The sequence below is a fragment of the Pezoporus wallicus genome, unplaced genomic scaffold (assembly GCF_028554395.1).
Source record: "Pezoporus wallicus isolate ANWC-B61680 ecotype Strahan unplaced genomic scaffold, APGP_CSIRO_Pwel_v1 contig_7876, whole genome shotgun sequence".
Lineage (NCBI taxonomy): Eukaryota > Metazoa > Chordata > Aves > Psittaciformes > Psittacidae > Pezoporus > Pezoporus wallicus.
This window is the reverse complement of record NW_026641435.1, coordinates 583,874-607,759: the sequence shown is the minus strand read 5'-3', so window position 1 is coordinate 607,759 and position 23,886 is coordinate 583,874. Positions and strand designations below refer to the sequence as shown.

The window sequence follows — 23,886 nt, the reverse complement described above, 5'->3', positions numbered from 1 at the left end:
GGTGTCTGTGGGGCTGTGACCTCTAACTGAGGAGACACCCTGGGCACGTTAACCCTAATCTTGTCATGGCATGCGGGGACTGAGCTGCCACGAAGCCCCAATGATCTCTGCTGTTTCTTGCTACAGCTGAGAGAGCAGACAAGCACCTCTGAAACACCGCCTTGTAGGAGAGCTCCTGGAAACAGCCCAATTCAGGTCCCATAACCCAAATCCCTGTGGCCTTCCAACTCCATGTTGTCCCCCATCTGCTGGTCTCTTGCTGTGAGGCACCTAGAAATGACACCCACCAAACTACACTTGTCTACCAGGAAGCAGAAGCACAAGAGGAAGGTTTGCCCTGGCACTGCTGACAGTGAGTTGAGCACAAGGAAGGCATCAGAGGTGCTGAGCTGGACAAGCCTGTGGGCAGGTCTCTAAACCCAGGCCCCATCAAAGCCAAACACTTGGGCTCTTTCTGTCCCAGCACACCCAGCCAGGGCGCTGGTTCCAGCTCTCCTGATTCCCAGGTCCTGGCAGACCTCTGCTCACCTCTGTCAGACCACATGAACCTGGCAAACAAACTTCTTCCCCAACATGACAGTAAAGCTAGAGCAAAATCAGGCTGAACAAATACCACATTGAGGAGTAAATGTGGTTTTTCTCCCATCAAGATAGAACTATCATTGTTTGGGAGCGTTTGTCATGTCCCACAGCAATGTCTCCATTCAGACAAGCTGGTGATGTCCTACATAGACCATCAAAGACGGGTTTGAGTGCCTCACCTGCCAGAAGAGGACATCTGTGCTTTCCAACTGTCAGGGGAGTATCTTAACCCCTGCAACAGTGGATCCAGGACAGGCAATCTCATTCCTATTGATGCTAGTTCATTCTGTTTCCAATTAGCCAGCAGATCAGACATGGCCACTCAAGGACCTGTGATCTGGATGAGTGTCGGCTCTGGCTGTTCTTCACCTCATGCACTAAAACATCTCCACCCCTGAAGCTATTCAGACATTGCCTGGACCTTCAGGAGCCTGACTGGTGGTGTGTGCATGAAGCTCTTTGCTTCCCGCCAGCACTGAGCCATGGAGCTCAGACTGGGCTCTCAACCAACTCCTGTAACACGCTGGTACTGACAACATCCACACCAAGACTGCTCTTCATGGAGCCACAGGGAAAAGCTGTGGGGGTCACACCAGTAAAGATGAGGAGCACCTATGCACAAAGTGCCATAGGAGAGGAGCAGAGGATGCAGGGTCATCACCAACAATGGGAGCTGAGACATCATCCCAGTGTGGTGTTCCCACATCGCATCTCCATGTCCCACCTCGCCAGCACGTCCAGCAGCCTCAGCTGAGGTGCCTTTGGGATGACAACCCCTGACAGAGGAGGGGACACCTGAAACAGCTTCTGCACCTTGATTCATTAACACAGACCAAAGCACCCTGGACCAGGGCACTTAGTTCTGGTAAAACCCATCACATGCGGGGAGCCAGTGTAAGCTGATGTTCCCAGCCTGAAACACCAAACACACCTCACCCACAGCCTTCCCAGCCCTCAGGCACAGCCAGGCCACACATCAGCTCAGCTCTGATGCTGCAAGCGTTGCAAAAAGCTCCCCTGAGTTGCTTTGACCACGTCTGCAAGAGGCAAAACTAGTTTTGTGCAACAGCCAAGCCTTAACCCAGCTTCGCTTACCTTGTCAGCAGCTCTTTGCTAAACCTGTTGTACTTACAGGAACAGAATCCTCAGCCCTGCAGCACTTCAAGGACCAGACCTGAGCCCTGATCCTCAATGTTTCATCATGCATGTTTTAAGAACAAAGTTCTTTCTACTTTGGGTATCAGCACATGTGCTCCTCTTTCCAAAAGAACAGGGAAAGGGGTTTTGGGCTTGGGGTTTTCTGTAGTTGAGAGCAAACAAAAGCACACTGTCATCCCATCTTGGAAAATACTTATTTGCCTTTTCAAAAGTTCCTTTGTGTGCAGAAACCACCTTTTGTTCTATAATGAAATAGACAGCTAATACATAAAGTGCTGATGAAAAGTGATCTGGGTTTTGGCTCGTCTGAAGTGCCTTTTCCCATGTTTATTCGATACACATTGGCCCTCACACCTCCCAGCTAAGCCTCTTTCCTGGAACACCCCCCCCCCCCCCAAAGAGAAGGCATCACTTGAGCCAGTCAAACCCAAAACAAGAGATTTCCCAGTCAGAAACATCCTGGTCCCTGGCTGCTGGGCAAATTCACTCACCCTCCACAGCAGGGCTCTGCCACCCAGGGCTGCACCTTGCCCATAGCCGCAGGAGCTGCTGGGCACCCAGCAAAGCAACACAGTAAGGGTTGAGCAGCCTCCTAGAAGGGAAGGTCTGCTCACATCTCACCTCGCACACACAAGCTCTGCTCATTTCCACTTCATCCAGCATGAAACCAATTGTGGACGTACAACATCAGAACCTGGTTTTTACACTCACAGAAGCAGCTCGATTAACCTCTGCAGGTCTCCGTGTTGTGCCCTCTGGGACCAAGCTCATGAACATGACTTTAAGAGCCTTTTCCTGCTCTAAGATCAGCTACTCTGCAAAGGACCTGGGTGCTCTTCTCACATTCCTCCTGCCTGCTCGGGAATCACTGGACTCAAACACTGCCCTTGTACCCGAAATAAATTGACATTTAATATTTTACAATGACTTTTAAAGTTCTTTGAACAGTATTTTACAGCTCAGCACAAACACCAGAGATATGGTGAGGCTGCACGCGAGTACAAAGATGACCTGAAAGAACCTCAGACTTCTTTCATTTCCAGAAAGCATCAGAAGTCAAAACTTGAACCGGGATTACAAGACCCCAGGGTTTGTGTTTGTTTTGCTCTTCAAGATGGAAATTCTCTCCTCTGGCATTTCTGCGGGGCGAGCTGAAACCCAAGAGGTTCACATCATTAACAGTGGCAGCGATATATTTAGCCACAGATCTCGAGATCACAAATAGCAAAGCTTTGACAGGATAAGGTGCTATTTTAAAGTACTGAAGAATAAAACCCCAGCTGTCAAACCCCAGCCCCGGTTGAGACAACGCACATGAACCCACTGGGGAAATGAAGAGTCAGTGAGAAAACTTCTTCCAAGAGCATGGAAAGAGTTGTTCTGATCCCTTGAGCCTATTGGACTTCAACCACTGAGGTACAGAAGTTCACAGCAGCGACCTCAGTGCGTGCTCCCACACTGCCCCATAAGCAGCCAGTGAGAGGACACAGCCCACCACGACCTGGCAGTGTCTTGGTGTCCCTGCCAATCCTGTACTGCGAGCAAGGGATGGACACTGCTCCATGCACATAGGAGAGGTGCTTCTGAAGTCTGTGGTTGAGGAAGGTGGGTCCTGACCAGGAGTCCAAGCCGACTTCATCACGGTGGAGCCAGATCATCTGCTTACGTTCAAGTGATGCTTATGCTTCACCCTGCAGAGGGGTATTTTCTTGGAGTCCATAAGGCAACACCATCCTTGGGATGGTTTATTCAAGTAGAAGGACGGAGCACAGAGGCCTCAGGAACATGTTCACATCTCATTTTTGCTCATCTCTGGCCATTGGCAGAAGCTGCATCCAGAGCTGCTGAGGACACCAGAAAAGCACCTTCTCAAACCAAGCTGTTCACCACTGCACCCAGACCAAACTGTCCCCAGAGGCAGTGGCCTCACCCTGGCTGAGCCCTGCAGCCCCACAGCAGTACTAGGGATCCCTTCCAGACACTTCTATGGAGCACATCCTCAGCACTATGATCCTTTCAGCCAGCAGCAGGCAACACGCTCTTCTGCCTATTCTCATCAGTGCAATCACCAAAACCAACTGCGAAACAGCTTGAGGGCTATGAAACCAGGTAAGACACTTCCAGTCTCATTTCTTTACTCATTGGGTCAGAACACCTCTAAATACTCCAAATATTGCACCTTTCTGTGCCTACAGCCTTGCAGAAGAAGGAAGGGGGAAGAAAGCCTCCTTTGAGGGGATCTCAAATCCTACCATCCCTTGCAAGTGTCGCTAGTGGGTTTGGTGATGGGCTCTTCTCTAGCAAAGCTGCCTCTTCAGGTGAGCTTAAGCAATCCTAGTGGTTTCCCTGGTACTTTTCTCCCTCCTATGAGTATGAGCATGGTTTCTGCCATATTTCAAGCAACTGCTGAGGACTCAGCCTCTGGGATGTCCTTAGCATCCAGTGCTGCAGAGCAGGATGCAAGGACATGGACAGAACAGGGAGCACATCTCATGTGAGCTCTGAATTTCTGCAGAAATGGGAAAGTCATCTCTTGCAGGTCCTGGGTTTACAGTAAGGACATGTATAAATGACAAAAGCTGTCCACACCCTGGTATAGCCTATTGCACTCCATTCACCAGAACACAAGCAGCAGTCTACAGCCCATGCTGCGGTCTTTCTGGGCCTCAGCTGGGTTGCTCTGCTCTGCATTGTTCCTCTGTGAGACATCCAGCCCTCATAATTTAAAGGAAACCTTGGGAAAGCGTGTGTCCCCCCCCCAAAGGTCTGTCTGAGCTCCCTCAACCTGGTACAGATGAAATGCCATCAGGACACTGGTTGGGTGACCTGCAGCTCCACATGCCTCGAAGACCACCCACCACCACTCAGCCAAGGACACCAGCTTTCCAAAATGCCCCTTCACGGGCTCCCCCAGCTCACAGTGGCCTGGCAGCCGCTGTCAGATACAGCCACAGGAGCATGTGCTGGAGGGAAACAGCCCTGTCCTTGCCTTGCCCTCTCAATCCAGCTGCTGTCATCTGCTGAACCAGTGGAGACCTCAAGGAAACAACTTTCCTCCCATTACTGAGGAACCCTGAGAGACAGCAGAGCACACCACCAACATTCCCATTTCCCAAGGACAGGCTGAGCACGCAGCAGAGCAGCTCAGGCATCACGCTAACGCTTTGGCTGCAGGATGTCTTGAACAAGAGTGCTGGGTCTCCAGCCCAAAGGAGGAAAGTCAGCTTCCTTCTCCTGAGCCAACACTGGTGTTGGATGGGATCTGGTTTGACATGACACAAGGTTCTCTTATGGCAGTGCTCCACTGAAGGTGGCAATGGGTAAACACAGGAGAGAATGAAACTCGGAGGGGTCCTGGTGGGGCAAAGGGGATCTTCTTAGTGCAAAGAGCTCACTGTCCCTGGGTTTGTAGCACACTGAGATCTCACACCTGCAGGGGAACAAACAAGAACAGGATATAAGTAAGGTGCGTGGCTGACAATCACCAGCCTCAGGTGCAGCAGAAATATCTTCAAACAGGAACCAGTGCAGTCTCAACAGGACTGGAGCAGGAGTGCTGAGAGTTCAGGTCAGATGGGGACCTAGGGCAGAAGCACCCATAAAGGGGAAACAAAACCTTTTGCATCCCCCAAGCTCTGGGGACAGGGATGTAGCTCCTTTTCCACGTCATGCATTGAGTTCTCCCACAAGCCCCCTGAGTTGCAATAAAACACTTAAAGGAATAAGATCCCCATTTTTTTTTCCATTCAACTGGGTTGATCTCTCTGTGCTCAAGGAAGTACATTCTCTACAGTGAGTTTTCAAATTCCAGCACCTGGGCACATGACTGATGGACGAACAGTCAAATGAGCAATTCTTGCTCTACCCGTCCCTCCCATGAAGATCATGGGTTCCTTCTGCAGTGGGTATGCCAAAGGTGGTAAAGAACCTAAATGAGGTTTAGAAGTTGAAGGCTTTGCTCATCAGCCCAGTGCTCTTCAAACACCTCAATAGCATCTCTTTCCTCTGTCTTCTGACTGCTCTTCTGGAAGAGATGTCTGTACAGAGTTTAACAGTTGACTGGGAGCCACCTTTTAGACCCTGGCAGTCATGAAGGTAAACGGAGATCTGAGCAGGACCATCCACCCAACCTGAGCTCAGCTGCACTCCAGAGCTCAGAGCTGCATCACCCTGCGTGGGCATCTGGCACCATGGAGCTCAGGACCTTGCTCCCCCATGGCGTGTCCCCACCCCTAGAGGATCACTAGATGATCTTTAAGGTCCCTTCCAACTCTAACCATTCTATGATTCTGTGGCCACCCATGCTTCATGGGCAAGTCCTTACACACAGGATGCACTGTCCCAGGAGCTCTGATTGCAGTGGGCAGGTCCTACCTGGTTACACTCTGCAGGATCTTCTGCTCATCCTGGTCCAGGCACACAGCAAAGGAGGACTGGACGCCGATGATCTGGACCTTGTCTACGTTTATCTGGGACACACTGATCTGCTGAGAGAAAAAGTGCCTGAGTGAGGAGCTGCCAGGGGCAGTGCATCTCTCTGTGCAGGGAAGGGGAGCCAGGTACCCCTCATGCAGACCTAGTGGGTAACAGCTGACAAATCCCCCCCAAAAGCTCCTGTCTCCCGCCCTGCTTCTCCCCAGCCACGTCTGGCTGACCTCCTGTTACCAAATGTGAAAGCACCATGACTCGAGTTACCTGATTGAAACTCTTCTTGGATTTGGAATTTTGCCTTTTGACCACTTCTGTCATGGTTAAGTTGAGACACTCTGTCTTTGAGCCTGTAACACAAGACACTGTTATCACTTGAGGCTTCAGGGCTACTTGGGAACTCAAGTGCTCCCTCCACCCCTCAAAGCAATGCAGAGCCAGTGGCTCCAGCAGGACCCCACTGCTGGGGGAAATGCAGCACAGCTCTAGCTCTCCTTCCCTCATGCTGACCCACACGGAAAGCAAGAGACACACAGGTAAATGTCCTAATTCCCAACTGCTCTCCAAACGTAGCAGAAAAAGGACATTTATGTAACTGGCTATTTAACCCTCCTGGGACCTAAATAGGAATTAAAAACCAACCACCAAAACCCCCCCAAAAACCGTTGACCCAGCATCCCGAGGGAATTCCTGCAGACCACCAGAGGTGCTCGCTCATGTCTGGAATTACAGTGACATCCTGTGGTCAAACTCGGAATGCAAAAAGCAACGGAGAGAACTGAGGGGACCGGATTTCTCTTGGAAGGAAGGACATTGTTTTACAGGTGGAGCTTCTGACACCGCTCGAAGCCAACCCAAGCATAGGCAGCACAAGCGAAGCTCCTGAGCTAGTGCAGAAACGTCCAACTCAAAGTCTAGAGGAGATAAGAAACCAGTTCCGGCTGGGCTTTCCCTGGGGTCTGCATGGCTTCATGGCTGGGGCAGCAACAGGAGGAGCAGAGGTTTCAGTTGAGCTCCATGGGGCATGTAGGAGATGTCTCCTATTTGGCAGATCACTTGTTTGCCCCAACTACTCCAACTCACAACCCACACACCCGCCAGGCACGAAGCACACAAGAACTAAAACCACCTCAGCTTACTCAGAACAGTGCCTGATTGCCAGAACAGCAGTTCTCCACAAGACTGAACAGGTATTGCTTCTAAATACACGTGGAGACTAAAAGTCTGCTGCTTTTAAAAGGTTTAAAGCCTTAACACCCGTCAGAAACCTGTTCTAAAACAAAGGCTGAAGCAAAGCCACGCAGCAGGCCCTGAGCTGCAGGAAAGAAACCAGGACGGAGAACCAGCTAAAAAGCTGTCTGCAAGGCACAGCTGCTGTGGAGAGCAGGACAATGGCCCATGGTTCTGCTCCAATGAATCCCAGTTTTCCCTGTCCCTCCCTCTCCTTAGCAAACAAGTGTGGTTCTGGAAAGCACCACTCTCCAGTGATCATCCTGCTCTTTGAACCATCCCAGCCCCATCCCTAATGTCCATCCCATTTCCTTAGCTGGAAGCTTTAGGACAGTCGGACATCAGCTGCCCTTCATCCCTGATGTGGTGCTAAGGACAGCCAAGGACTACAGCATTCCCCAGGGATCACCAGGCACCTCCCATGCATCTGCTGCATTCACATCCCTCACTTGCTCCAGCTAGAAGATCCACACTGTCCTCTTGTTTTACCAGTCCTTTCCAATGTTCCCTGTGCAAAGCTGCACAGACCACCTCTACCCACCTAGTTCTTCATACTTCTTGCAGGCTTTGCTGAGGTTCACAGACGTGCAGACCTTCTCAACATCATTCCAGTGACTTCTTCCACTGACAGCTGTCTGCAAGGACCAACCGAAACCCAGGAGAGAGGATCACAGAATCACTTAGGTTGCAAAACACCTTTAAGATAATTGAGTCCAGCCCTAAACCTAACACTGCCAAGTCCAGTACTAAACCACACCCCTAAGCAACGCGTTGACAAATGTTTAAATACCCCCAGGGACGGTGACTGCAGCCCTGCCCTGGGCAGCCTGTTCCAATGCCTGAGCACCCTCTGGGGCAGGAATTGTTCCTCAGCTCCATCTAAACCTGCCCTGGTGCAGCTTGAGGCCGTTTCCTCTTGTCCCATCCCTTGTTCCTTGGGAGCAGAGCCCAGCCCCTCCTGGCTCCATCCTCCTCTCAGGCACTTGTAGGGAGCCATCAGGTCCCCCTGAGCCTTCTCTTCTCCAGACTGAACCCCCCCAGGTCCCTCAGCTGTTCCCCATCACCCCTGTGCTCCAGGCCCTGCACCAGCTCCATTCCCTTCTCTGGCCCCACTCCAGCACCTCAGTGTCTCTCTTGCAGTGAGGGGCCCAGAGCTGAACACAGGATTTGAGGTGCAGCCTCACCAGTGCCCAGCGCAGGGGCACAATCCCTGCCCTGGCCCTGCTGCTGCACTGGTGCTGGTACAGGCCAGGATGCTGGGGGCTTCCTGGCTGCCTGGGCACAAACTGCTCATGGTCAGCTCCATCAATCAGCACCTCCACGTCCTTTTCTGCCGAGCAGCTTTCCAACCACTCTTCCTATTGCAGATGCCACACTCCAGGCTCCTGTTACCCTCCCTCCAACCCTGAACCACCTGCCTGAGCTGGCTCAGGTCTGCCTGTGCAGTTCCAGGTAAATCCAAAGTTTGAGTTTGCATTAAAATTCATTTGACCTTGGATTTACAAAAAGCTGCCCAGGCTTAACAGTAAATAACTGCAGAGGACCCAGCCAAAAAGGAGGAACTACTGTGGCCAGCAGAAGATTGCTCTCTGGAAGCAAAAGCTGTCACATAAAGTGGCACCAAGCACACATCGTCTGTGGAAATTGGTGCACATTCCCTATCTCACTGGGCTGAATAGGAGCAGAAAGCCACCCCCGTTAGCCCATAAGTAGAGAGCTGGACTTTGGCTCATGCGGTCTTGGATCTGGGCTCTTCCAGCAGACTGGCAGCATTTGCCTCTCTCAGCCCCCAGGTGTCAGGTTTGCCCAGCACTGATTTGGTTTTCTGCCCCATTTGGCTTTGTGTCCCGCTCCCAAGCACTCACCTTGCTGTAGGCGATCTGTAGTGTTAGTGGGATTGCTTCTCTATCTCCATCTATACCCAGCCTTTTGCTGCCTGGTCCTGAAAGAAACAAGGAGCAAATGTCACAATGGTCTTTTATTCCCATTCTTCCACTGGTCACTGATACAGCAGCACACTCAGTACCTACAGAAAGGGGGCAAAAAAAGAATGGTTTGCTGAACACGGATGTGGAGCAAAAGGACAGAAGGAAAAGGTGGCTTAAAAGCTGCCAGAAAGCAATTAATCCAGTGCAGAGATTTCAACACAAAGCACAAGCAGCTCTGTAAAACTGAAAGCAGCGCTGGTGAGGCCAGTGCAGAGGGGTCAGTGCTCCAGGGAAAACACAAAGCAATAAAAGGCCTCATTGCTAACCCAGCTCCTGTTTTTCCAGGCATATTTCTGCCCACATTAAATTAGCCTTGAAATCCTGTGCCCGACACTTTTTTTTCCCTGGCTAATTTTTAGCAGATGTTCAGTGTTGCCAGAGAACCCAAGGAAAAAAAGAAATCAAAGGCAGGATTGGTGGTTTCACGAGTTGTTGGGAAGGCCTTGGCTGAGCCTGTGTTCTGGGGAGCAGCATGGGTGACACTTCATATGGAGGGTATTTTATGAGCTCTGTTTACAAGGACAAGGCCAGATCACAGAAAAGCACTTGGTTAACACGATTAAGCCACGTGTTTAAATGCAGTATTATTGGTTGGCCATGAGATGTCTCTGCAGCTGCACCGCACCAGGCAGCATCCTGTCCTTGGGTATCCGGGATGCTTCTGCCATTGCTGCTTGTTATAAATTCCTAGTGTAAAAAAGCTCAGGGATCTCCCTTGCAGGAAGGCTCCAAGCAGAGGCAACAAACCTTGCTTTGCCCAGGAAGCGAAGGAAAAGGGAAGAGGGGTTTATAACTCCTGGGCAAAGCACAAACAACAGAAAGCAGCAAAAAGAAAAGATGAAGAGCTGCATTTGGCCAGGTGGTGAGGAAAGAAACGGGCTTGAAGCTGCTTTATTGCAAATACAATTTGGAGGAAACAGCAGTAAAAACAAGGCATTGCCACAGCTTGTCCTGAGGAGGAATGCAAGAACTACGGTGCTTCACTTCCAAACCTGGGAAAAGCTGCCTGGACCTTTGGCACAATGCACCCACTGCAGCCCAGGCTCAGGTACCCGCTGCAGCCCCCAGTGCCTTCCAGCTCCACTTCCCATTTATCTCCCATTCCAACAGAGCTCTGCCTGAGGCTGTTGGTGCAGAATAAAGCAGCTACAGACCTGATGCCTTGATGGCCCGTGTGGCTGCTGAGTGGCCCAGCTCGAGGGAGTGAATGAAGACTTCGGTCATCTTCTCTCCTCCAATGAAGGTGAGCTGCAGGGAGAGGAGAGGGAAACTGGTGATGGTGAGGACACAACAGGTATGTTTGGGAAAACGAAACACAGCTTCCAACTGCTGCCTTGGGTGACAAGCCTGGAGAAAAGAAGCTGCATGGACATCTTATAGCAGCCTTCCAGTATCTGAGGGGAGCCCTGCAAGGATGCTGGAGAGGACTCTTCATCAGGGGCTGTAGTGATAGGACAAGGGGGAATGGCTTCAAACTGAAACAGGGAAATCTCAGGTTAGATATAAGGAAGAATTTCTTTACTGTGAGGGTGCTGAGGTGCTGGCACAGGGTGCCCAGAGAAGCTGTGGCTGCCCCATCCCTGGCAGTGTTCAAGGCCAGGTTGGACACAGGGGCTTGGAGCAAGCTGCTCCAGTGGAAGGTGTCCCTGCCTGCGGCAGGGGGTTGGAGCTGAATGAGCTTAAAGGCCTCTTCCAATCCAAATCAGCACGTGGTGACTGTGCCACATCCCCATCACTTCACAAGAGGTCCCAAGCTGTTGGCACAGGCAGAAAAACCTCCTCTTTGCCCCTTACCATGACAGGGCTGAGCCCCTTTGCCTACCTCTGTCTGGTAGAGCTGCAGCAGGACAGGGCGTGTGGCAAAGCGGCAGTAGTAGAGGATCATATCTGCCAGGATGGGCAACTGCTCCTGGGAGTCCTCCTGCGGCTCAGCCTCTGGCTTGGCAGACTGTGGGGAGAGAGTAAGTCACATGCCTGATGGAGTACACGATACCCACAGCCCAGTGCCAAGAACTGCCCATCCCACCCCACCGGGAACAGAAACCCTCCCGACCACCAGGAACCGACCATCTCCATCCTGTGCCCATGTAGCACAGGATCACTGTGGCCCAGGGTAAGCAGAAGCTCTCCCTCAGCTCCCCTGTACCTTGGGGAAGGGGGATGCCAAGCCCTACCAGCTGGCTTACTTGTACCTGACACAGGACGTCCATGGGCAGGTTCATCAGCCCAAGAACATTACGCTCGTACCATGGGTCCAACATGCCAATGTAGTGAGAGATGTCATTGGTGCTGCCCTCCATCCCAGCCAAGGTGGGATCCTGAAACCAAGCACACTGGGGTCACTCTAGGGACCCCCCAGCTCCTCAACCCATGCTTGGGGCTTGTGGAAGAGACACAAATTCTCCACTCAGCCCACCCCATGAACTCCTCACACGGCTCTCGGGGCCACGCAGAGCACCAGTGTCACCACAAGCCCTGTGGTGAGCAGGACACGTACCACCTGAGCTGAGGCTCGGAGCTGTGGGTCCCCCAGGGATGGGGAGGGATGCATAAGAGGGGTTGATGGAGCCAAGCAGCTCCTCTTCACAGGGACGTAGAAAAACTGCAGCTTGAAGTACCTTGTCAGTAAGGGGCAGGTGCTCTCCTTAAGCCTAGGAGAAGGTGGGAGAGGGCTGGGTGAGCTGAGCCTCCAGCGCGTCCCTGCAGCCAGAGCCCCCACGCCGCCCGCCTCACCTGAGCTTGCTGTAGGCTCGGGCCACTTTCCCCGAGATGCGGTCGGAGCCGAAGACCACGACGCGCAGCGTGGCCGCCTTGGCATCGTCCTCGCAGCTGAGGAACGGCCGTCGCTGCAGGCTGAGGTGCCACGGGGCGAGCGGGCCCTGCAGCCGTGGGCTCAGGACGTGCTGCGGCAGCGAGTGAGCGCGCCGGGAGCGCGCCGGGACGCGGTGCTTGGCGTGGGACGTGCACAGGCTCTCGGCACGGCGCAGCGGCAGCGAGAGCGAGCCCGTGTCCGGGCAGTCCCGCAGGTCCCTCCTCAGGACCAGCTGGCTTTTGCTCTTGAACAGTTTGTAGATCCTGGTGGTCAGCGTGTGTCTGTGTTTGGGGTGGGTCTTGTCTGCCTTCAGCTCCGGCCGCCCCACTGCATCCAGGGAGCTCTCGTCGCTGTCCTCTGCGTACCCACTGTCCATGCAGTCCTTCAGACTAGACACAAATGACTTGAGGGACTTCCTGGAGACCACAGTCAGCTCCGAGATGGACTCCTTGGAGGCGGTGAAGAGGGACACTCGCAAGGGCTTCGATCCCTCCTCTGACAACACCGAGTACACCGAGCCTTTGGAAATGGTGCAGACGGGGGAAAGCAGCGAGTCGCGCTCAGGGGAACCACCATCGATTTCCACCTCCTCTTCGTCCTCCTCCTCATTCTCCGAGGCCATGGGCTCAGCAGCGCTGCACTCTTTGCTGAGGACATCATTGAGGATATCTGAAAGGCAACCAGAGGGAGAATGTGCCTGGCACAGGCTCCGGCACAACCACAGGAAATGTGGTGACCCCAGACCATAACAATACCACAGCATGGCCAACACGCTCTCATGGTTTCAAACAAGGATTGAAAACCTCCTCCTGACATTCTTAGGTTTTCATGAGATGCTCAGATGCAATGCAATCCAAACTACGTTCCTCTCCTTGAGGTCACATTTCTGTTTGGGTTCTCACAAGGCAAATACCAGTTGGGCTTTTCTTCCTTTCTACACAGGTTTCACAATGTGCTTGCATCCAATCCAGATTTAACCAGAGGGCAAGAGGAAAGCAAGGTGTTCGACTAATCAAACTCCTAATCACCCCACTGAAGGTGGCCTCTTGGCAAGGCTGAACGCACTGCAAAGCCCAAGCCACAGCTCTGCTCCAGATTGCTGGGGCTGGCACACAATGAACACTAAACCTTCCTGGAACAGAAAAGGTCTTCCAGGAATGGGGAAGCTGGAGAGACCAGCTCAGCAGAGGGGAAGCCACTGTTTCCCCTGCAAAACTGCTGTGGCTGGGCTGAGAGCACAGCAAAGGTACCCGCTCCTCGGCTGCTCCTGCTACAAGGAGGGGAAAATGCAGCAATGTCTGAAGGGTCTCAGCCCTACAAAGCCCTGACATCTCAATGTGTTCAGGCTTTCCTAGCAACAACTATTTCCAGGGCACAGACAAGGTTTACTCCTTGCAGAGGAGCTTTCCACAAAACAAGGTCTCAGTCTTATCAATATCCCTATGAACTCATAGAATCCCAGACTGGTTTGTGTTGGAAGGGACCTTAAAGCTCCTCCAGCTCCAACCCCTGCCACGGGCAGGGACCCCTTCCACTAGAGCAGCTTGCTCCAAGCCCCTGTGTCCAACCTGGCCTTGAACACTGCCAGGGATGGGGCAGCCACAGCTTCTCTGGGCACCCTGTGCCAGCGCCTCAGCACCCTCACAGGGAAGAGCTTCTGCCTTATCCCCAACCTGAACTTCCCTGTTTCAGTTAGAACCCATCACCCCTTGTCCTATCACTCCAGTCCCTGATGAAGAGTCCCTCTCCAGCATCCTTGTAGCCCCCTTCAGACGCTGGAAGCTGCTCTGAGGTCTCCACGCAGCTTCTCTTCTCCAGGCTGAACAGTCCCAATTTCAACAACCTCTTCCAGCAAGGCACAACCTTCCCAGCAGGTTAAGCCCTACACGATTTGGCTCAGGGAACACACATTTTGTAGCCACCAGTATCTTGCGCCCACCACTCAGATGAGGGCTTTGCTTGGGATCATGCCCAAGCTGACATCCACATCCTCTTCCATCTTGGGGACACCAGCACTGGTGGTGTTACCTCTTCCTCCAACACCAGCAACTTGTTATCAGCTCTTTCAGGCTCTGGCCACAGCTTGTGTCGTGCACGGGGCTGCAAGGGTCGTGCACGGGGCTGCAAGTGGCAGCCCAGGCCAAGCTGAAATGCTGCTCAGCCACCCTGTGATGGGCAGCGGGGCTGAGGTCTCACCAGGAGGGTCAGAGGACCCCACTCTGCTTACCAAAGTTATCCTGATCCCAGCTGTAAGTGTAGCAGCGAGCAGTAGGGATGGGGATGGTGTGGAGCTTGCGGGGCTGACCCTCACCTGGGAAGAGAGGAGGAAGAGGAGGTAAAGTGTGCAGGGCCCCACAGTACTGCTCCTGACAGCTCTCCCGGCCAGGAGAAGGTGGCGCCCACCCCAATGACACACTTTGGGTAGCACAGTTCACGCAGAACACAGATGGTGCTGCTGCTATCCCCATGAAATCACACACGACTGGGACAAGGGGGCATTTCACGGCTCTAAGAGCCATCAGACATCACTGCTACCATGGGTTTCTGATCTAATGTGGGTTTTCCTCTCACCCACAAAGGCTGGACACGTTTTTTGTTGCTGCTGTTACAAAGAAAGATGACAAACCCTTTCTGGCTCCTGGCCTGTTTACGAGATAGGGCCTGGGCTGGTGGGGTTTCTGTTGTAGCTGGGCTAGGCTGAAACCGTGCAGAACGGCTCCTCGCTGCTGCAGGGGCTGAGCTGGCACAAACCCTGGGGACAAGAGGAGCCCAGGGGGTTCTCACCCGTGATGACAGGAAAGGAGGCGGCCCCGGCGATGTCCCGCAGCATGGACTGCAGCCGCTCCCGCGCCAGGACAGGGTCACTGCTGGCAGCCGCAGCCTCCTGAGCATCCGTGGCAGTGGCGTAGATCTCAGAGAGCTCTTCCAGGGTCTTGGACTGGGGAAGCAGAGCCCGGGTGAGGGATCAAGGGGGTCCCTCCACAGGAGCAACACACAGGTCTGTGGGCAGGAGCACTAACTGCCACCAGGGAATTCTCCCCACTGCCTCCTACCCCCTTCATGGAATCCCAGCCTGGTTTGTGTTGGAAGGGACCTTAAAGCTCCTCCAGTTCCAACTACCCCTGCCATGGGCAGGGACCCCTTCCGCTAGAGCAGCTTGCTCCAAGCCCCTGTGTCCAACCTGGCCTTGGGCACTGCCAGGATGCCCATCACATGGGATGTGCCCTGGAACTTTTGCAAAGAAAAACAAAAGTGAAAAGCTCTAAGGGGTTTTCTTGACAATGTTTTGCCTCCCCCCTCCCTCCACCAAAGCAAAGTGTTTCTCTGGTCAAGCACTTCTGCTACATTTCAAACCTGGGGCACTTCCTCTCTCCATGTAAGGATGGGGAAAGGAGTAAAAGGGTAAAAGGCAAGAGACATTTCACAAACCAGAAGTGCAGACCTCTGCTCTGAGGAGGGGAAGATGTGCACCCTTCCTACAAGAAGTGTTATCAAAACTTCTTTTGTCAACCAAATACTTCTTGGCCAGAAAACCCAGCAGCCAAGTGCATGAACCCAGCAGTGCTGTGCCATGGCTGAGCTCCCCGAGCCTACCTTCAGGACGTGGTTCAGGCTGTCCAGGTCGCAGCAGGTGCCAAAGTTGGCCTGGTAGAGGTGCTCGAGCAGCAGAATGAGCGTGGCACGCTGCGGGTGCTCGCTGGAGCTCAGCCTCTCAGCGATGGAGAGGAACTCGCTCTGCACCTCAGAGGGGTTGAGCAGCAGCACCGTCCTGGTGGGGACAAGGTGATGGGTTTAGGCCATGAGCCAGGCCTGGACACCGGTGGCACATGAGACTTGGACCAATGCACTCTAGATGGCAGTGTCCTCTCACGTTAGGCACAGCCAGAGGGTCTCGGGGTGCCAGTTCCAGCTGCAGCGCCAGGGAGCGGATGGACGAAAATCGTCCATCCTGCCACACGTGCAGTATCACCTGCCCCGTCAACCCAGCAGCCCGTTGTCCTGACAGCCAGCACATACAATGAAGGGGAGGGCTGAAATTGGGAATGGCCCCAAAACATGTTCCGCCCCCCCCCATCCCCATTCCCCCCGCAATATGCAGGTCAGAGCATCACTTCTGGGCTATAAGGAAAAAGAGCTGCATCCTTCAGCTGCAGCTTTGCTCTGGACCACAATATGAACACGCACAGGCTTTAGACTCCCAAACCTGCAGCCCAGAGAGCACATGCTTACATTGACAGATAAGAGCAGTCCACCTCACTGAGCAAAAACTACTCTGAAGGATGTGCTCTGGTGTGCTTGGTATTACAGGGCTCAGGCAATGGGCAAAAGCTTTCAATAAGCACCAGGTCCAGCTTGTGTACAGCTTTGTGACAGGTTTTCAGGGCTTTTTATGCAAATACAGCCATCCTGCTGTAAGTCATTGGTGGCTGCACCAGTATAAGCAAAGCAGAGCAGCAGAGCTGTGCTGGGGAAGCAACACAGCAGCACCAGCACAGCTGGGTGGATACAGACAGATCCAGGGATGCACAGCATGAGTGGAGAAGCCAGAAAAGCAGGAGACCCCCCCTGCAGAGTGGAGGGGTCTGTGCACGAGGGACTGTCCCTGGAGCAGGCACTGCAGCCAGGAAGGGAGCACACTGCCCAGGCTCATTTCCCTGTTCACGAGGTTTCCTGGCAGGAGGAAGGTTCAACCACAAATAAGGTGCAAAGTCTGACTGCGCTGCAAGGCTTTCAGCAATCATTGCACGGGGATGGACTCGCTTCTGACCACCTTTGGGGTGGTGGCTCCCAAACACGTAGATCAAAGCATCTCCTCCCTGTTCTCCAGCATGTGCTGAGATCAGCAGCCCCTGTGGAGGAGACTGCCTCCTCCTCTCCCCTGGAGACTGGCCCTGTTCACCCGGGTCTGCAGCCCTGCAGGATAACTGACACAGGGAGCCCACAGACCCTGACCCAGAGCTGGGGACCCACTCTCCATGTCCCTTCCCACAGCTCAGCCCAGTTCTCCCCACCACCCACTGCTATACCCCGAAGATGCCCTCGCTGCAGCCCCACTGCTCCTTAAGCAGTGGGAGACCATGGGGATGCTGCAGCATGGCACCAGCAGCGCCAATGGCCACACTTACACAGTGGAGCTCTGGTAGTTCTTCACAGGCAGCCCCTGTTCTGTCCTCACCAGCCTCTGGAAGGAGATCCCTGAGGAAAGAGCAGAGGACATGAGACACAGCACTGCTGCAGACTGCTCTGCCTCAGAGGCACGCTTTGCCTCCTAATGTGATGCTAACCTGGCTGAGCCGCTGTCCAGAGCGGGCACAGCGGCACCAAAAGTCCTTGTGGGGACAAGACTCAGCCACCATGTAAGTCTAGGGGCAAAGAATGTAAAAGGTAAAAGCCCAGAGCGACGGTAAAGCAACCAAAGATTGGGATGGGAGAGATGCTCCATCCAGTCCCTTATGCCACACTGTTGATGCGGAATGCGAATTGCATGGATGCTATTTAGCAGCTTCTGCCCATTGCTTTAGCTCCCCAGGCCCTGGATCTCACTTATGGACAGCAGGTCACTGCCACCTTCTCTCCCACAGAGACGAGCTCAGACTGGACCCGGCAGAATTGAGGCTGGCATGGACAGTCCCTGTCCCCATCCCTGGGCTGCCATCGGAACCTCCTACCAGGTGACATTGGATGGACCTGGACCGTGTGGCAACAGCACAGCCCATGTCACCCCCGAACAGCAGGACTGGGGCACATCTTGGGAAACGCGGTGTTAATGAGATCCATCACCTTCATTGCTACAGGCAGCCACATCCCAACACCAGCTGCTGCTTGGCAGCCCTGCTCCAGCACCCATGAGCAGCACATGTTGCTCATGCAGGCCCCCGATTACAGCAGCACTCACTCCCCCTGCAGAGGCATCACCCCAGTCGGCACATAAAAGCTATCTCATTCTTGGCAAATACTGACAGCAGCTTGTCTCAGTTAATATTCACCCTCCTCTCAATAAAAAGCTTTTGCTTCAGCCTTGCAGCAGGTCACAGAGGCCACACAACAAGCTTATAAGGTCCTGGTCAGCTTACCAGCAGAGAACATGTTTTCTGCTGTTCTTGGCTCCAGCTGGGGGAGAGGCCACAGTGAGGGGCAGCACTGGGCTCCCCAGCCCCATCAGGCCAACACCTCCCACACAGCATCCTTTGGCAGGGGAGGGGAAATCTCATCTGCTTGTAGGAAGGGAAAAGCTTTTGGACCAAAGTCCCCAGCTCACACAGCCTCAGGGACCAGCAATGGTGGTGCTGGGTCAACAGCAGAAGGTAGCAATTCCCCTCCAGCACTGGGGCTTTCCCAGCCATCTGTAAACACAGTCCCAACTGGTGCCATAGCAATAAGTGACCAGGAAGGAGCTAGGGAAGTCTGTGGCTGCACCAGCATGGGGTGAGCATCCCCACATCTGTGCTGGCCCTGCAGCTCTGAGCTGGAGGCTGAATCCAGCACAACAGACCAGCCAGACCCTGCCTGGTGCCCGTGGCCATTTATGCTGGTGGAGCCTTGAGCTGGGGATAGAAGAACCAGTCCAGTGCCAGCACTGCAGAGGGTTTATTTCAATGTTTGTTCCTTTGAAAGCACCTTTCACCCCATCCGCACCTACAAGCTCCCACCTCCGCAGAGACCCTGTTTCATGTCCCCGTCCTGGCTCTACAAAGCAGCTACCCAGGTTAGGGATGGGGGTAAGGACCCAGCCCCAGCTCGCGTACCCATCCAAGGCCTCCCAAGTCCTGCTCGGAGCCGGTCAATGCCATGACCCTGTGCAGGAGTAAACAAGGCCTGAAATGTGCTCTGTGTGATACCAGCTCTCCATAAGCCACCAACAGACAGGGAGATTAGGGGAAAAGGCCTTTTAGAAATAATTGGAAGAGCTGCTCCATTGGGAACAACAGGACATCTACAAGGAGGCCTTAATTAGGAGGAGGGCTGCTGCTGCTGATAGATGTGCCCAAAGCTGTATCACAAGGTGTCTCAGCTGTAAAGAAAGAGCCAGAGAGCCCCCCAGCCCTACGGAAATCTCCACGCAAGGGCAGGCTCAAGGCTTCAGCCACCTTGATGCTGATGAATGGCCCCACTGTTATCACCCCATTTACACCACTGAGCATCTCGAACAAAGCCCAGGGCTGGGCAGGAGCAGCCACATATGTCTTGCCATGGAAAAGACCCACCAGACCGAAAGGCAGCCAGGAAACAGTTACACTTTCTGCTAATTCACACTGGTCCAGAGCTGAGCCTCCCAAGGATGCACCCACCACCTTGCATGCAAGGCAGCCACCCAAACCACAACCCTGCCCTGCTCCTCCAGAGGAATCTGGTGTCACCCTGTGCAGAGGATGGAGGGCAGAGCTCCTCACGTCCTGGAAAAGGTGAGGGTTGGGAAGCACGAGGTAGGTGTAGGCATCGCACCCAAGGGATGCATGAAGTGAGGTGGAAGAGCAGCACCAGAAGAGCCTCAGGATCCAAATTGTCACGGCAGGGGGTGGCCCGGGGGAGCGGTGGGGCAGGAGCGCTTACCAGGGGCCTTAAGCTCATCGCTGATGAAGGTGAGCAGCTTGCGGAAGATGTCGCAGTAGGGCACGGGCCAGGTCAGGAAGCTGTGGTACACACCGGCAGCTTTCAGGAGCAGGTCGGAGCCCGATGGGAAATGGGGAGCCTGCGGGGGGGCGGGGAGACACTGTTAGAAAGGGAGCAAAGACACGGGCTCGAGCACTGCATCAGAGCTTAAGGGCTTAGGCTGGAAGATCTCAGAGCAGAGGCTCACCCTGTGACACCCCTCCTCTCACAAAGCAGGGTCAAAGTACCCCCCCCGGCACAGCTCTGAGAAAGCTCCATCCGCTCTGCACCTTCCCAACCTCCCGGCTGTGGCTCACATGCCAAAGCCTATATATACATTTCTTTTTAACAACCAGAGATCCATACAGATGAATGGCATCACAGCCTGTGCTTTTGCAAGACCTGGCAGCAATGATTTCCTCGGGATAATGATGCATTGTGCTAATAATAATAAGAAGAAAGGGTTTCCTGTAAGGGCTCCACTCCTTTGCGGCACTGCTGCCTTTACATTTTGCACAAGTAAAGGCTAATGAAAAAACTTTGCCTTCTCTGCACAGAGAAGGGTCCATCTCCCTTTCTGATTAGCCCATCTTAAAAAGAAAACCCACTGAAGCTCATTTTTTACATCTCTCAGCTCAGACAATGGTTGCCTGGTCTTGATCCCTATAGATTCTTATAGCCTTTTCTGAGATTAATTGATCAGACCATGATGTTTCAGACAAAAGCCGCTCTAATTTCGGTGACTGCTCTGCTGGGCTCCACAGGGAATGACTCTGCACCCCATGCATCCCCAGGGGCTGGGATCAAGCTATGTGCAGCAGCCTCAGGACTTACATACAGGACGGCGTAGTAGAAGAGCAGAGCCAGGGGCATTACGAGGTCGTAGTCGCACTTCTCCTGCACCTGTAGGAAACAGCCCGGGGCAGCAGGATGAGCTGGGGTGCTCGCCATGAGCGTCACCCAAAAGCATCCTTGGAGGTGCCAAAGAGACTTCCCAACAATACAGCCAAGCACTCACCCAGCACATCACCATCCCCAAAACTTTCCTTGTCTCCATGGGAAAATAACCCTTGAAGCCCCAGTAACCCACACTAACGGGACCAGCAGGTCAGCACAGGCTTCTGCTCTGCCTTCACCCTCAAGAAGCTGGATTTGGTCATGTTCCCAGCCCTCTGATCATAGAATGGTTTGTGTTGGAAGGGACCTTAAAGCTCCTCCAGCTCCAACCCCTGCCACGGGCAGGGACACCTTCCACTAGAGCAGCTTGCTCCAAGCCCCTGTGTCCAACCTGCCCTTGAACACTGCCAGGGATGGGGCAGCCACAGCTTCTCTGGGCACCCTGTGCCAGCGCCTCAGCACCCTCACAGGGAAGAGCTTCTGCCTAAGAGCTCATCTCAGTCTCCCCTCTGGCAGGTTAAAGCCATTCCCCTCGGTCTGTCCCTACAGGCCCTTGTCCAAAGCCCCTCTCCAGGTTTCCTGCAGCCCCTTTAGGCACTGGAGCTGCTCCAAGATCAGCCCAGCCTTGCAAAGCTCAGCAGCATGGTGCACACCATATATTCTTGTCCCAGCCTTTGCCACTGAATAGCCAGCAGGATTATTTCACTGAGTGACACACAGCTCAAGGATACACTTGTCTCCTTCCTGAGCACAGGAAAGTGCAATAAACCCTTACATAAACCCTAATAGACTATCTGCAAATGCTATCTGCAACTAAACACACTCCAGCTATTAAAAAATATAAATGGATGAAACTGAAAATACAGCTTGGCAGCCTTTCTTTCCCCAGAAAGGTAACATTTACCCCATCACATGAATCCCAGTGGAGGAGTTAGGAAACACATCACCATTTCCTGCCACATCAAAGGATTCCTCCAAGGTCTTCCCAGGAGCAGCCCGGGGTGACCCTGCTCAAGCGATGGTGCCTCAAGCCTCTGCAGGACATGATGGGACCCTATAGGCTTGATAGGATCGGCCCTGCTGCAGCTTCACCTCCCTGCTGTGCCTGGCCCCATGCTGCACAGTGCAAACCTGCCTGCATCCAGCATCCCAGCTCCATGCCTGCTCTGCAGGAAGCCCAGCAGAGCTACAGCAAAGTTTCCATCAAAACCAACAGGAAACTTCCCATTTGCTTTGATTTGGACTAACAGCTCCCAGTGTACACCAGGGGAAGGTGTGGGGAAGTCTGGCTCCATGCGTGCAGCCCCTGCATGGCACCAAGCAGCGCTTTGGGAAATCAAACCCCTTCCCCGTGGATCTGCAGTGCTGCCAAAGAGCAGACATTGGTGATGGGTTTTTCCCTTGTAGCTCCCCATGTGCTGAAAGCTGGTGGGACACACAGAGTTGCTCCCATAAGGGTTTTGGACCTGCAGACGCAGCAGCACCCCAAGCTCCAGTGCTCCAGCAGTACCTTACCACACCCCCAAATCACCCACCATTCCATGGGGAACGGCTTTAACCTGCCCGAGGGGAGACTGAGATGAGCTCTTAGGGATAAGTTCTTCCCTGTGAGGGTGCTGAGGCGCTGGCACAGGGTGCCCAGAGAAGCTGTGGCTGCCCCATCCCTGGCAGTGCTCAAGGCCAGGTTGGACACAGGGGCTTGGAGCAAGCTGCTCTAGTGGAAGGTGTCCCTGCCCGTGGCAGGGGTTGGAGCTGGATGAGCTTTAAGCTCCCTTCAACACAAACCAGGCTGTGACTCTGAAGCTCTGCAAAACCCCATTTCTGGGAAGCCCCAGAGCTGCCCCAGCCCCAGTCCCCCCAGAACTCACCTCCTTGGCCTTGCCGAGGATCTTCTCCACAAGGATGACGTAGTTGCTGGCGTCCCGGCTCACCAGCTCCTGCAGGCTCCAGCAGTTCAGGCACAGCCCAGCTGCAGAAGACAGAGCTGCTGTCACCCACAGCCAGCTCAGGGAGGTCACAGGAGGGATGAACATGGGGAGGGGGTCAGGGTGAAGGTGTTTGCTGCCTGTGTCACATCACGGTGAAGAAGACCTCACGCCCTCATTCTGAACGATCCAATCTCACCAAATGGGGCTTATCTCCACAGCACGGCTTCATGCCCAAGCACTCAACTGGCACAGCCCAATGTGCCCAAGCTCGGCTGGATGCCTCTTCCTCGGGGAAGCTGGGTAGCTGACATGCCTGCACTGCCATGTGCATGCTGCAGAGGCCAGAGGGATGGTGGATGCTCACCTTCATTGTGCCTGAGCGCAGAAAACCCATTGGTGTAAGCCTTTGCTCTGCAGCCCCTCTCACAAACGCCCCGGATGCCCTAACTATGAACTCACTCAAACCCTGCAAAATTCAGTTCCTATCAGGCACACATCCAACCCTCTCCAGCTGCATCACACCTGAGGGAAGATGCTCCATCTCCTCAACCAGCTTCCCCGCACCCTGGCCATGCACATCAGCATCATTAAGCCTGCCCAGCATTTATTCCATCTCTTAGCACCTTTAGATTTCCATTAAATATATTAAACCCCACCAGAAGTTTAGGCATATTGAGGGGTGAATTGCCATGTGAAGGGATGGAGAGTCCTTCACTCCTGCTGACTGAAACCTTCCCGGCCTCCATCCCCAGACATCTGCCTCTTGCTGCTGGGACCTGACGGGTGACAATGGCCCAAGGTGTTTCCCGAGGCCATCGCTCTCCTTGGAGGTCAGGGCCACCTCCCAGATGGCTCTAGAGGAAATGATCAGTGTGAAGGCTGCCGGGCGCCTCCATTCATCCTGGCCTCGGCTCCCAAGGGAGGAGGCGGTGCTCGCCAGCTCCACCAGACCAGGACCTGCAGCACCTCCTCCTCCAGCCAGGGACCAGGCACCGCACACAGACCCCTACAGAGAAGTTATGGGGAAATGTCAAGCAAACAGCCTAACATCTTTATCTCCATTCCACACTGCCATGGATTTTTTCACCAGGAGTGGATCCAGTCCACACAGCTCAGCCACAGCCCGTGGCAGGGTTCAGAGGTGCTGGCATGGGGGCTCTTTCAGTCTCAGTCCAAAAGCAAACCCAAGAGAAACAGCATCTCACACCCCAGGGAGTGGGGCTAGTGATCTCAGGAAAAAATAAGTACAAATACATCTGCTTTTTACTCAGCA

General features: G+C 53.7%; 1 protein-coding gene across 3 annotated transcripts in view; it reads right to left on the bottom strand.

The window, feature by feature from the left end:
* Positions 1–4,497: 4,497 nt before the first annotated feature.
* PIK3R5 (phosphoinositide-3-kinase regulatory subunit 5) overlaps positions 4,498–23,886 on the bottom strand; it is a 56,187-nt gene continuing 36,798 nt past the window's right edge. For 2 of the 3 annotated variants that reach the window (XM_057423966.1, XM_057423965.1), the window contains exons 3-19: positions 22,554–22,654; positions 20,623–20,691; positions 19,750–19,888; positions 17,325–17,394; positions 15,793–15,967; positions 14,983–15,136; positions 14,426–14,509; positions 12,120–12,867; positions 11,884–12,037; positions 11,579–11,704; positions 11,209–11,334; positions 10,541–10,634; positions 9,264–9,340; positions 7,940–8,033; positions 6,436–6,518; positions 6,115–6,227; positions 4,498–5,170 (exon numbers count right to left, since the gene is read on the bottom strand). In XM_057423966.1, coding sequence (XP_057279949.1) covers positions 5,029–5,170; positions 6,115–6,227; positions 6,436–6,518; positions 7,940–8,033; positions 9,264–9,340; positions 10,541–10,634; positions 11,209–11,334; positions 11,579–11,704; positions 11,884–12,037; positions 12,120–12,867; positions 14,426–14,509; positions 14,983–15,136; positions 15,793–15,967; positions 17,325–17,394; positions 19,750–19,888; positions 20,623–20,691; positions 22,554–22,654 — 2,549 coding nt within the window. In that variant the 3' untranslated portion in view covers positions 4,498–5,028. The remainder of the gene's footprint in view (positions 5,171–6,114; positions 6,228–6,435; positions 6,519–7,939; positions 8,034–9,263; positions 9,341–10,540; positions 10,635–11,208; positions 11,335–11,578; positions 11,705–11,883; positions 12,038–12,119; positions 12,868–14,425; positions 14,510–14,982; positions 15,137–15,792; positions 15,968–17,324; positions 17,395–19,749; positions 19,889–20,622; positions 20,692–22,553; positions 22,655–23,886) is intronic. The other variant, XM_057423967.1, reaches the window with a different exon arrangement.